Source organism: Rhinatrema bivittatum, chromosome 5 (assembly GCF_901001135.1).
Source record: "Rhinatrema bivittatum chromosome 5, aRhiBiv1.1, whole genome shotgun sequence".
Lineage (NCBI taxonomy): Eukaryota > Metazoa > Chordata > Amphibia > Gymnophiona > Rhinatrematidae > Rhinatrema > Rhinatrema bivittatum.
In genome coordinates this window covers 252056744-252071235 of record NC_042619.1, presented here as the reverse complement: position 1 = coordinate 252071235, position 14492 = coordinate 252056744, and the positions used below count along the sequence as shown (strand labels likewise).

Genomic DNA, 14492 nt, shown 5'->3' with positions numbered 1-14492 from the left:
GTGTTCCGTAATAGGGCTCCACCTGATGATGTCACCCATATGTGAGGACTACCATCCTGCTTCTCCTGGGAGAATCATACAAAGCTTCAGTCAACTTAAGTCTTTTGAAAGCCTAAATGGTGCACCACCCTCTCTTCCCTAAGACGTGTATGTGTACAAGAGGTTCACATCCCTCTTCCCCCCCCCCCCCCCCCAAAGACGTATAAGGTATAAATGCAAACATGAGATATTCACATGGCTCCTCTCCCTCAAAATCACCCCTAGTGTGCGAGATACAAGTGGCATAATCCATTTTGGCCTGAGTAGAGGACAAATCAATAGCAATTATCTGCATTAAGATGCAGAAACCACAGCTAAATCAGATTCTCCCCAGCATGTGCTTGTTCTGATCTCCCACAGCCTTCCATGCGCTACATACAAAGGAGTAAACCTACACATTGTGTGCACAAACTCCACAGAAGGAAAGGAACTGCACCTGTGAGGAAAATCATCATTAATAGGAATAAAAATGGCAAGAACAGAAATCAAAACACAAACTTTACTTACCAAAACACTAACAAATAACTTTGGTAGATACTGTAGAAGAGGAGGCACAGCAGCTAAATTCAGCCAAATTAATGTCAGAATGCTGGGTTAGGTGAGGCACAGGAAGCATTTCATCCCTTCCCCTTGGGTCCTCACCCAGAGAGTCTCCATCTAACCTGCTGAAGAGGGCTATGGGTGCTTTGTGCTGCATTCCCAGCCATGTGGAAATGAGGTGGTGGGTTAGAATATAATAGAAGTCTGGGTGGGGAATGAAATGCAAGATTGCTCTGAAGGAGTATACTGTTGTAAAGTTTACACTTGTCCAGCTGCAGCAGAGCACCTCCAGTGCCTGGTACACAGACATGTATACATCATGCTTTGGAAGAAATGGTGTGCAAATACACAAGCTTTATCCCCTCAGCACATTTTTCTCTATCACTAAAGGAAGAATAAGCCAGCTGCACCCACAGGAACAGCAGAGTAGCAGACAAGTATTTTATGTGAGATCATGAGAGGTATATAGGTGAGGAAGGGGTGGAGGGTAGGTTGTGCATGCTTACACCTGGCATAGAGCACAAAGGAGACATGTGAAAGTGGGGTGCTACTCCTGTTTCAGTAACAGCACTAACAAGGCAGTAGTTAAACCACAGAAAAAAATCTACACAGGTTTAACATATTCCCCTTCATCCATTATTTCACCAGGTTAGTGGCCCTTTCCGAGCCAGGTCCATTCCTATTAAAAGCGTGATGTTCCCATTAAGATCTCCAGAGAATCTGGCAATAGATAGGAGTCTTTACTTTCCAGTTAGTTTTGTAAGGTTCTACCAAACAAGTAATTAAATCATCAGAATGGCATATGACCAGTTTCATAAATATCTAGTCAAATCACCAGCAGATTACTCACTCCAAAGTCAATCATCACAGAATTACTCATGTAACACCTCAGCAAAGATCTTGGAGTCAGTGTCACACACAACCCCTCTCCCCTCCCAATCACCATCTTCCAAGCAAAAACCCAAAGTCCAGTGTCAACACTTCCCCTTCTCCCACAGCATAGATCTCAGGGTCCGGTGGCATACACAACCTCAGCAAAAGCCTCACAGTCTGATGTCATAGCACCTGTTCATTGGCAGTTAAATTCAGCCAAATTAATGTCAGTTTGCTGGGTTGGGTGAGGCATAGTGGGAGAAGGAAACAGCCCTTTCCAGGAGCTGGAACAAGTACAGAATGCAGAGATCAGTCCAGAGATGCAAGGATGAAAAGCAATAGCTTGGATCTCCTGATGCTTTGGTCTCCTGGCAGCGCTCTCTGGTCCTTGCTCAGTTTTTTCCTCCTCATTTCACAGCACTAATTTTCTGGTTCCGACTGTATCACCTTCCTCTTAACTCGAACTTTTCCACTCCTGGAAGAACTCTGGAACAGGCCAGATGGATAGAAAGATTATGATGGACATTTGTTTTCTGCTCAGTCTTAATTTTTCAGAAAAAATATATAAATTCATTATTTATGTCTGAGAGGAAGTTACTTTGGGAATAGGGCTCATTTTTATCTACATGACCAAATAACTGCACCCTACTTGGAAGATATAAATCTCTTTCCCAGCCCATATTCTAACATGCAAAGCTGACACCTGCCCACTTGTGAGTATGCAGGGTGGCAGCATATGTGTGGGGTGTGCCAGTGAAATGCACCACCACAACACCCCCCTCCCCTTTGTACTTCAAAAGCTGAGTAAAGGAGGAATTTTAAAATGCTCTGTGTGCCTGGTGCACTTGAGATTCCAGCCATCCATGACAGCGAGGTGGCATTCTCTCTCTCCACTTGGTTGCTACCAGGCAGTTTGCATAAAGAACCAGCTGAAAGCAAGTACTCTTAGCATGCCTCTTTCTGGGTCCTTTGCTATGAGAAGGTATTAGAAGCACGATGCTCGAGATGGTAACTCTATCCCTGTTATATTAGGAAGGGGTATTCATGATTCTGCTAAGTGCAAGTCTAAAAAAATCTATTAGACAAGAGTGCTCTCTTATCCTGATTTTGAAATCAGGTTTTAATGATGGTGGATTGACTGAGACAGATGATATCCCATTCATGTTTGCTGTCTAATGCTTAACTGGTTCAAAATAAGAGTGATATAATCTATGATTTAATTGCTGATGAGAAACATGAACTGCGTTTTATTACTAAGGCAAGGTTGTCCCTACCCAAATCTACCCCCATCCCATCCTGCCTATAATTTTTTTAATCCCATAGTGAAAAGGGGAGGAGGCTGCACTTAGTTTTAAGCCCAAGTTGTTGCTCTCTGTTAAATCAATCTATGCTTTCTGGATAGTCCATTATCACAACTTAACCATCCCAGTAAACTAGCAATGTTAATTGTTTATTGTCCTCCTAGTGAACTTAGATCTACTAATTGATTTGACTACCTCCTTGTCTTTGTGCATGTTGACTGTAAGTGACTAATCTGCATGTGGATGTCAGCATCCGGCACGCAAATGTTTAATCCAAAGGGAAGGTGACCAACACAGTCAGAAGATGCTTAGTTCTGTTATTGCTGGAACCCACCAGCCTAGCTCTGCGTGCGCACCATCTTCTCTTGACTTTGTGGGTCTCACATCCGGCTATGCCGTTACACCAGGTGACCACTAAGACTAAGGCATCCACTTTAGAAAATAGCCTATCCCTTGCTGCTAGAAGAAAAAAAAAAGATACAGCTTTAGTAATACCCTCCTAACCTTGAGAGGTGCCTTTGGAAATTCCCATTCCACCATAATCACATCCTGATATCAGAAAACCTTAGGAGGCTTCTTGATTTCTGAAAGGCTAGAAGCACCTGCAGAAGTGGCCAACTCTGCCTGCACCTCATTAATCTTAAGAGACCCCCAACACCTTGGTAATAAAAATGAAGCCGTTCTTCCTTCTGAAAAAGCTGTGTCACTGAGAAATCCTCTGCCATCATGGGGAATGTCTCTCCCTCCTTCAGATCTTCTAAACCACTAAGGATTTTCTTTCCTTTGTCTTCATTAAGAAATGAGGAGGCTGCCATCCAGGAGCTCTACATCCAGTACTGGATCAGTCCAACCTACCACCATCTGCTGGAGGCATAGAATTACGGGCTAATTCAGGTACTACACTAGGTTATGTGAACAGAATGTCACTGAACAATTCTGGCTCTCTGCCTTATCCTGCTGGCAGCGGGAATAAACCTTGGAGTCTGGATTAATCTGATTAGACAATATGGAAGGCTATATTTTTGCAGGTGATATTACATAGATGGTCCACTTAATGCCTAAGTAGGATAGCTTGTTGCATAAACTTGAGCCAAATCAGAGAGCTATTTAGGACTAGTTTCGGTGAAATAAGGAGAAATTTGATCTTACCTGTTAATTTATTTTCCTTGGATCCCGCTAGACCATTCTAGATGCGTGGGTTTGTGTTATCCTGCCAGCAGGAGATAGAGAACCACAAGCCATTCAGCAACAACATCACTGACAAAGAAGTCTGCAGCCTAGGAACTGCAATTGAGTGGAGAAACTCCTTATGATCAAAACTGTGAAAAAACAAAACAAAAAAAACAAAAAAAAAACCAAGAAAAATCTATAAAACAGCCTGAAAGACAGCTCTCTAACAAATCCATCTTTTTAGAATTTCAAGTAGGAATAGAAAGGAAGCCACAAAGTGGCGATATAGAGAATCTTTCGAAGAAAGACTTAGAATCTTCTTTGAGCCCTGAGAAGCCCTTAAACAAGAAAAAAGCAAAAATGCAGTCATTAACTTCTTGGAAGGGTCCTGCACTGATCTAGCGGGATTCAAGAAAAGGAAATTAACAAGACAGACCAAATTTCTCTTTTTTTAATCAAACTAGATCAGTCCAGATGTGAGGAAAATACCCAAGTCCTTTATCAAAGTGAATGGGAAGGCAAAAAGGCTGCTCTGAGAACATTTGTCCCAAATGCAACATCTCTCTTGGTCTGCACATCTAAACTGTAAAGTTTAGTGAAGGAATGTAAGACAGACCAAGTGGCTACCTTATAGTGTCCTCTGGCACCATTGCTGTAGACTCTTCCGAAGCAGAAGCCTGTAACTCATTGAAAGGAGCACGAAGAATTTCCAGAGTATGTAGGTTTCTCAGAAAACATGCCAAAGTGAACATTTTTCCATCTGGACAAAGAATCTTGAAGCTGCCTCTCCCTCATTAGGTCCACTGAGAACCACAGACAGCCTATCAGTCTTCCAAAGGGATTAGTCATTTTTAGATAGAGGGTTCACCATTGGACTCGTTCTGCATGCGGCAGTTCTATCCCTACTGCCATCCCTCTCAGCAGGCAAAAAAAGAAAAACAGAGTCCTACTGACCTAAGGCCTGAATGACGCTGCCTATGAGGCTGGAGCCTTCTCTCTGCAACCTAAGGTTCACAGCCATGGCAGACATATCAGAGTGAAAACTCCCCTCCCCCAGCAAGGCAGCTTTACTAAATCTGCCTGACACTGCTGTTAGAAAGAGCCAAGGAAAGGACCCATTGAAGGGAGAGGGGGTGAGTGTGGGGAAAGGGGAAGAGGGAGGACAATCCCAAAGAGCAGAGTAAGCCTATTTAGGGTATCCTCTCCTGCTGCCCTCAGAAACTCCCTAGCTCAACCATGTCTGAAGCAGAAGTCTGGGAGCCCCCTATCAAGTCCTACTCAACCAGAGCCTAAGCAGGAAAATCCTAGGAAGAGAACCTGCTTCACTAGAAGAACAAATTTCAAGAAACTGTTGCCCTAGCAGCCATTAGACCAGTTCCACCAGGGGAAGTAGCTACCCAAAAGCAGTGGCAAGGTCCAAAAGGCCGAGATCTGGGAGCTAAAATCCTGTACCAGTTCAGAACATGCCCACCAACTGCTGGACATACAAAATACTGGCAAGTTCCTAGGCAGCACAACTCCTTATAGTTGGTGATGTGACTGAAAAGATTGTGGTTCTCTATCTCCATCTGCTGGCAAGATAGTATAAAGACATGCTTTTGGCTTAGTAACAGGATAAGGAAACTTGTTCTTAACATAATGAAGATAGATTTCAAAAACTAGAAGAAACTATTGGGTTTTTTTTTCCTTTTCCTTGGCCATGTAAAGTTATTGAGGTTAAACAGGCAACTCCTGTAGTAAGCTCACTTGGGGTTCCATTTGATAGAGATTTCACCCTGGGAAATACATTTTTCCCAGGTGGTTTGTAGTTCTTTTGCTAACCTGAAGGCAGTGAGAAATCAGTCTTTTTCTGGATAGACATCTCTTTTGAACAGTGGTTCAAATTGGTAGTAATCTCACACCTTGACTACTATAATAGCCTGTATGTTTGCCTCCCTCAGAGACTCACACGCAGGTTACAGGTAATAAAGAATGCTGCAGCCAGATTAATAAAAAGGAAAATTAGTTCTTACCTGTTAATTTTCATTCCTGTAGTACCTCGGATCATTCCAGACCATGGGTTAAAGCCTCCTGTCCAGCAGATGGAGACAGACTAAAACTGAAAGGGTATCCTATATGAGGACAGAGCCTACCCTGTAGCCCTTCAGTATAACCATTGTCAAAGCAGAGAAAGCATGAAGATAAGCACCATGGAACAAGCAAGCAACAGAAGAACTCGAGCAATCAACAAGAGAACTCTGAAAACTTTGAACAAGTAAAAACAGTGAATGAACTCTGTGAATGGACACTCTTGCATGAATGTCCACAATCATCACATAGATGCTTATGGTGCCTCCTATTAAGGAACATTAAGGCACACATAGAACAGAAAAGAATCATATAGAATACAGCATTTGAAGAATGGTGTAATGAGCTTCGAGCGGACAAAAAGACAGGAAAGGGAAGGGCATCTGGACTGATACATGGTACTACAGGAACGAAAATTAATAGGTAAGAACTAATTTTCCTTTCCCTGTACGTACCCGGATCAGTCCAGACCATGGGATGTACCAAAGCTTCCCTAAACAGGGTGGGACCTTCACAGCCCCGCTCGAAGCACCTACCGCCCAAAGGAACCAAAAACTGGCACCTGAACATCAAGGCGGTAATGTCGAGCAAAAGTATGCAGAGACTTCCAAGTAGCTGCCCTGCATATCCCCTGCGGAGAGACCGACTGACTCTCCGATCAAGAAGCAGCCTGAGAACGCAAGGAATGGGCCTTAAGGCCCTCCGGGACCGGACGTTCCTGACAGATGTAAGTCGACGAGATCGCCTCCTTCAACCAGCGAGATATCGTAGTCTTAGAGGCCTGTTTGCCCCAGTTGGGGCCACTCCATAAGACAAAAAGATAATAGACACTCAAAAGTTATTAGTTACCTCAAGATAACGCATGAGAATGCGTTTCACATCTAGACGGTGTAGATCATCCCCGCCAGGGCTTGCAATGTCCGCAGGGGAGAACGCGGGGTGCTCCACCGACTGTCATGAAAGGAAGACACAACCTTTGGTAAGAACGACGGGACCGTCTTATGAGAGACCCCGGAGTCCGAGATACGTAAGAAGGGCTCACGGCAAGACAATGCTTGGATCTCAGACACCCGTCTGGCGGAGCAAACAGAGACCAATAGAGGGTAGAACGACGAAGGGGCTCAAGGGGAGCCTGAGAGAGCCCGGAGGACCAGATTCAGACTCCATGAGGGACAAGTGGGACGCAACGGCAGCTTCAAATGTTTCACCCCTTTGAGAAAACGGACAATATCTGGATGAGACACAACTGCATAGCCTTCGAGGCTTCCCAAGAGAGAACAGAGTGCAGTCACCTGTACACGGAGTGAGCCGAAGGAGAGACCCTTACAGAGACCACGCTGGAGGAACGAGAGGACTAGCGAGACTGGAGCCGAACGTGCCGTAACACCTGCTTCCTCGCAGACAAGCTCAAAAAACCTTCCAAACCCGGACATAGGCGAGGGAAGTAGAAGTTTTGCGAGCCCGCAAAATAGTGGAGATGACGTCCTCAGCATATCCCCTCCGCCTCAGCCTCCACCATTCAAAAGCCATGCCGCAAGACAAAAGTGATCCGCCTGGTCGAAAAATATGGGACCTTGTCGGAGGAGGCATGGAAGATGGCAGAGACGAAGAGGACCGTCCGACGCGAGGTTGACTAGGTCCGCGAACCACGATCTGCGAGGCCACTCGGGAACTACGAGAATGACCGGACCTCTGTGAAGCTCTATCCATCTGAGCACTTTCCCTATGAGGGGCCAAGGAGGAAATACGTACAGAAGGACGTCGCATGGCCAAGGAAGGACCAGAGCATCTACCCCTTCCGAGCAGTGTTCCCTCCAGCGGCTGAAGAACCTGGGAGCTTTGGCATTGTTCATGGTTGCCATCAAGTCCAGGTGCGGAGGACCCCACGCCCACTCGCCGGGATCCAGACGCTGACGACTCAAAAAGTCGGCTTGAACATTCTAGTTGCCCGCGATGTGAGACGCTGCGAAGTACTCCAGGTGTCGCTCTGCCCACGCGAGGAGCTGACTTGCTTCGAGGGCCACCAGGCGACTCCTGGTGCCCCCTGGCGATTGATATATGCCACGGTGGTAGAGTTGTCTGAGAGCACCCGGACTGCCCGCCGAAGCATTGGGAGAAACGCCTTGAGTGCCAGACGAACTGCACAAGTCTCCAGGCGGTTGATGTGCCAGCGAGATTGGGCTGGGGACCAGTATCCCTGCGTGGCCTGAGACTGGCAAACCGCTCCCCAACCGGAGAGGCTGGCATCCGTCGTGACTACCAACCACTGCGGGGTCTGAAGGGACATTCCACGAAGAAGGTGCTTGAGCGATAGCCACCATTGTAAGTCGCTGATGGTAGAGTCGGAGAGTGGGAGCGGCGTCTGAAACTGTTCCGAAACCGGCTGCCAACAGGACAGCAAAGCTCTCTGTAAGGAATGCATATGCACAAACACCCAGGGGACCAAGCCGATCTTGGAAGTCATGGTCCCCAGGACCTGTAGATAATCCCACGCCGTGGGAAGAGGCATGGAAAAGAAACTCTGAACCTGACCCATCAGCTTGAACCCTCTCGAGTCCGGCAGAAAGACCTTGCCGACGCGGGCATTGAAGCGTGCCCCCAGGAATTCCAAGACATGGGTCGGTTGGAGATTGTTCTTTAAAAAATTGACGATCCATCCCAGGGACGAGAGAAGAGCAAGGACGCGGTCCACCGTCTGACGGCATAGGGTCTCCAACTTGGCCCGGACCAACACCCCGTCCTTCCGGAGGGCTGCCGCCACCACCACCTTGGTAAATGTGCGTGGAGCCGTGGCGAGGCCGAAGGTCAGGGCCCGAAACTGGAAGTGTTGACCCAAGATGTGGAAACGGAGATACCTCTGATGTTCGGCATGGATCGGTATGTGCAGGTAGGCTTCTGTCAGGTCGAGTGAAGCCAGAAATTCTCCGGGATGGACCGCCGCTATCACAGCCCGCAGGGTTTCCATCCGGAAATGGGGCACTTTGAGGGCACGGTTGACCCTCTTGAGATCCAAGATGGGACGAAAGGAATCATCCTTCTTTGGGACCACGAAGTAGACAGAATACTGGCCGGCACCGTGTTCCGCCACCGGGGCGATCGCCCCCAGGCTCTGGAGTCTGGTGAGGGTCTGAGTCACAGCAGCCCTCTTCCGGTGGCCGCACGGAGAGACTATGTACAAGTCCGGAATGTTGCGAGCAAATTCTAAGGCGTAGCCTCTTTCGATTGTTTCGAGGACCCACTGGTCTGACGTAATTTTGGCCCATTCCTCCACGAACAGAGACAGACGACCACCTAAGTTGGGAACAGAGGGATAGGCTGGCGGATTCTCATTGGGAGGCGGGCTTAGGCGCGGGACGATGGGGAGTAGCATCTCAGAAGGCCCGACGGCCTCAAAAGGACAGAGGCCAGGACTGGGACCTGGAAGAATTTCCCCTAGAGAAGGCACCCCTTGCTCTTGGGTGATATCTTCGTTGACCCTGGAAACAGGTACGAGTAGGAAAGAAAGATCTTGCTTGTTTCGGGCGGTCCTCAGGCAACTTATGAACCTTGTTTTCCCCCAAGGATTTAATAAAGCTGCTCCAGGTCCTCGCCAAAAAGCAACTTACCTTTGAAAGGAAGAATTCCCAGCTGTGCGCCTTGGAAGACGAATCAACCGCCCAGTGTTGGAGCCAGAGAAGCCATCTGGCCAAAACCGCCGAAGCCATCGCCTTCACCCTGAACAAGTTGTAGAGGGCATCCGCCCCATAAGCTATAGTGCCTTCCAACCTTTCAGCCTGCTCTGCCTCTGCAGACAGGAGGTCTTGGGTGCTGAGTAATTGTTGGACCCATCTAAGGCTTGCTCGCTGTATGAGACTACTGCAGATCGACGCCCGAACACCCAAGGCCAGGATTTCAAAAAATGCGCTTGAGATGGAATTCCAGCATGCGATCTTGGACATACCTCAAGGCTGTGGCCCCCACCACCGGGATGGTGGTGTGCTTAGTGACCGCCGTCACAGAAGAATCCACCTTAGGCATTTTCAATAAATCTAAACACTCCTCCAGAAGAGGATAAAGCTTTTCCATGGCTCTCCCGACCCGAAGACCCGACTCGGGGGCCTGCCATGCCCTGAGGAGCATTAGTTTGTGCATAGGGTGGAAGGGAAAAGAGCATGGCAGAGCCCTGAGTCCTGCCAGGATCGGGTCAGAGTAAGCTGGCATCTCCGCCGAAAACTCATCCACTGGGGGACACAATCCCCAATTCCTGAGGGATGAAGGGGATAAGAGGTTCCAATTCCTCCCTTCGGAAGAGATGGAGGACCCGGGGGTCATCCCCCTCCAGAGGGGGAGAGGCATCAACAGCATCCGGGTCCTGATCCGGCTCCTGGGCAGGCAGAGGAGCGGGAGGATCCGGGGGTGGCCCCCGGGACCACTCGAACCCGAATCGACCCCTGCCCGTCCGGAGCTGCTGGGGAAGGAGGAACAGGAAGCCTAGGAACCTTAGCCAGGGAGGGGACCAGGGAGGGGGTCCGATTCCTCTTACAAGCTTGCCAAATAGGATTTGTGCAATAAAAGCATAAATTCAGCTGAAAAACAGGGTCTGGCGCCTCCGGGGGGGGGGGGATGGATATCAAGACCTGCCTCAGGAGAGTGAGCGGGGCTCCGAAAATAAATAAATAAATAAATAAATAAAAATCAGGTCCTGTGGCTCAGGCTGCTCTGAAAAAGAAGCAGCCGAAAAACCTAAAATGGCTGCCGTTCCCGCGGTTTGACGGTCCAGGAACAGCATGGCCAAGCTCTTACTAGGCCTAGTTCGGGTTCCTGAGGGCACTGAGGCAGGCTGAGGAACCTCCCCCCCCCCCCCCCCCCGGCAAACAGCGAGAGCAAATTCCTTCCCTAGAGAGACGAAGAGAGGAATCCCCGCAAGCCAGACACAGTGGAGATCGCGGCATGCCCCGATGTGGAGGAGGAGCAGCAATTAAAGTCAGCTGGGCTGCCGGGGGTGAAGGAGCGGAGGCAGAGACTGAACTCTGCACGCTCCTAACTCTCTCAAAGGCTGCAGTACTTCTCAGGTAAAGGAAAAAAAAAAACGTTTTTTTTTTTTTTTTTTTAACAAAACAGGGGGAAGACGTCCCTGCAGGCAGCCTCAGAAACAAGTCATCCCGGTGAAGGGAGACAAGTATGGAGGGAGAGAGAGAGAGAGGCTGAACAGGGGGCACCACCAATTTCCATCCCTGCAGCCGAGGACCACCGGGAATAGGGAGCCTAGGCTATATAAAACAAGGTGCAAAACCCCCCTAGGCCCCCGCAAGAGTAAGAAGACAGGGACTGTCTCTTGTGAAGGAGATCCACAGAGTCCAAACAAACTTTTTTTTCAGTCAATAAAGAATAAATACTTGCTTGATCCAAACAGCATTAGAAACAAAGGCAGTAAAGTCCCCAAAAGGGACAAAGAATAAGACAAACAGGGAACCATAGGGTGAGCTGTTCCATCTGCTGGAGACAGACAAATACTGAAGGGCTACAGGGTAGGCTCTGTCCTCATACAGAATACCCTTTCAGTTTTGGTCTGTCTCCATCTGCTGGCAGGAGGCTCAACCCATGGTCTGGACTGATCCAGGTACGTACAGGGAATGTATATCTGCTTCTTTCTTACAGTCTTCTTCACTAGCTACTAATCAACTTAATATGCTCATTTTAAGATCCTATGTTTGATTATTCGTTTGGAGTACGATCTGTTGTACTTGACAGAGAAACTGGAAATTAGGCTTTTCTATTTATCAATTTACATGGTGCTTTTTATATTGTTTTGTATCTTGATCATGTTTTTGTTTCTTGTAGTGGTCCTCTTGTTCTAATAAGTTTGTTTGGGTTTTGTTTTTTTTTAAATAAAAAGAGCCCTGCTGACCTCTTTAACCATTGGAAACTGCAGAATTACCCTTTGACTAGATCTTAAACATCATGGAATATCCCATTCTAGCAACCCCCAAAATAAAAAAAAAAGAACTATAGAAACCATAAAAATATAAACAAGAACCAACAAAAAGAAGACATGTAGCCTTAGGTGATCCCAATACCTTAATGACCAAAAAGAAAAGCACAATAATACAGCACAAACATGAATTATATAAGATAAATAGGAGTAAATAAAAGCTAGTCAAGCAAACAAAAATTCCCTATAGGCTTGCCCTTCTCTTCCTTGCCCATCAATTCCAGAAAAGGCTTCCAGATTTCTAGAACGTGAACATAGGAATCTAATTTGCTGCATCAAACACTCCATGGCATAAATGTGCCACAGGTTTTGAAACCACAAGGATAATTATGGTTTAGAAGGAGAGCACCATTGTAGAGCAATGAAGTGCCTTGCAGCTACTAACATATGGATTACCAAGGAAGAATGATTAACTGCTCCAACAGTATAATTCTTAAAATTATATCCTAGCAATATTAATGCAGGATAAGAGAGGAGTTTTATGTTGGAAATTTGATAAATCCCAGACAATTTTAGACCAAAACAAGGAGACAGGGGGACAGGTCCAAACATGGAAATGGAAATAAAAAAAAAAAAAAAGTACCACCCTGCTCTCCACAACCCCTCCAACAAAGGTGGTCCCATTTTAAACAACCGTTTTGGTATAAGATACCACAGAAAAAAATGTTTAATCCATTCTCCTGAGTAGATACACAAATCGAATTTCCTTTATTCATCCTAAGAAAAATATCTGCCCACTCATCCTCAATAATCTTAAAATCAAGGTCTCTTTTCAAACTGTCTATGATTTTATCCAGCACACGATGACCCATATCATATAACATCCTACACAGGAAAGATGTCAATCCTTTATTACCAGGACTAAGCAAGACTTACCATCTCAAACTAAGTCCTCCACCATAGGAAGTTTTGATTGGCTCTAAAGGGGCCCAGCCCTTAAGTTGCAAGTATAGAAAAACTAAGGTATTGGTGGGAAAAAAAAATCTTCTCTGCAGATCCTCTATCAAGATATAGGAGTTACCATTAAAAAGCTGGCCCACCTTTTAAAGACTGCCAGCATGCTACAGTGAGAAGTCTGCTCTAGTAAAATGACTTGGAAAATCCGGATTATTCCAAAGGGGAGATAGCAGAGGGAAAAGATGAAAGCTTCATAGCAGCAGCAATATTATACCAGGTTACTAAAACCATAGGAATAAGACCACTGAATATGCTTTTTCAAGGGAAAGGAAGCCCAAAGATGTATAGGAACATTTTTCCCATAGCTAATTTTCTTTCCATACGGATCCAGTGTTTATCTGGAAAATTATTCATCCAGACCACAATATACTTCAGTAGGGTTGCCCAATAGTAAATCCTCAAGTCCAGAAGCCCCACCTCGCCCTTATGACCAGTAATGACTTTAAACTGCACTCTAGGCTTCTTACCCTGCCAAACAAAATTAGAAATCAATTGCTGAAGCCTCTTAAAAAAGCTAGAAGGAACCTGAACAGGAAGTTTGTCAAACAAGAAAATAAAACAGGAAAGTACATTCATTTTTATGGTACCTATTTCTATCAAACTATGAGATTTGGAGAGGAGCCTAAACAGTTAAGTCATCCCTCACCTTCCTCAACAGAGGCAGATAATTCAGTTCATACAACTTATCCAACTTAATTGGGATTCTAACGCCCAATATTTAATTGAATCTTTGCCTCATTTAAAGGGATAACAATTCTCCAATTATTTCTTCATCTTTGGGCAGATCAAAATTTCTAGACTCTCTGTCTTGGCTTTGTTTACCTTAAAGCCTGAGATCCTACTGAATATTCTAATGTAGCACAACCTTCAAAGTCTGGATGGGGTTCGAGACATATTGAAGCACATCGTCTGTAAACACCACAATTCAATTAATCTCTATCATCTGCCCCAATAATCCATGAAAACCCAGGATGCTGTCTAATCCATGCTGCAAAGGGTTCCATGGCTAGGGCAAACAGGAAAGGAGAGAGGTGGCAACCCTGCCTAGTGCCTCTAAAAAGAGAAGAACACTGAGAAAATATTCCGTTCACCTTAATCTGGGCCGTATGATTCGTATAATGGCATGAGACCTATTTGAAGAAATTCCCCCCAAAGCCAAACTAAATAAAGGGCACATAACTAATAGAGCCACTCAACCCTACTGAATACTTTCTTTACATCCAGAGAAACCAAAAGGGACTCCTAGCATGAATCAAGTATAAGGACCGCCTTACATTATCAGATCCTTGCCTCCATTTTATGAAACCAGTTTGGTCCCTTATTAACCAAGAAGGGGAGCACCTGCTCCATCCCACTTGTCAGTATCTTAGTCAAAATCTTATCAGAATTTTAAAAAGTGATATTGGCTTATAGAAGCTATAGTCCACAGGATTCTAACCTGTTTTATTTAACAGAGTTAGTTTCTAAAATGGAAGATTTTGCCAGAGAGACCCCCTGCAGCAGCCTCTTGCACATTGCCACCAACCTAGGGGCAAGAGAAACTGAAAGTGTCGTCTAGAATAATGGAGGAAACC

At 46.1% G+C, this 14492-nt stretch overlaps 1 protein-coding gene across 3 annotated transcripts in view; it reads right to left on the bottom strand.

Moving 5' to 3' along the window:
* Positions 1-519: 519 nt before the first annotated feature.
* REEP4 (receptor accessory protein 4) overlaps positions 520-14492 on the bottom strand; it is an 83848-nt gene continuing 69875 nt past the window's right edge. For all 3 annotated transcript variants that reach the window (XM_029603827.1, XM_029603826.1, XM_029603828.1), the window contains one exon: positions 520-1938. In XM_029603827.1, coding sequence (XP_029459687.1) covers positions 1873-1938 — 66 coding nt within the window. In that variant the 3' untranslated portion in view covers positions 520-1872. The remainder of the gene's footprint in view (positions 1939-14492) is intronic.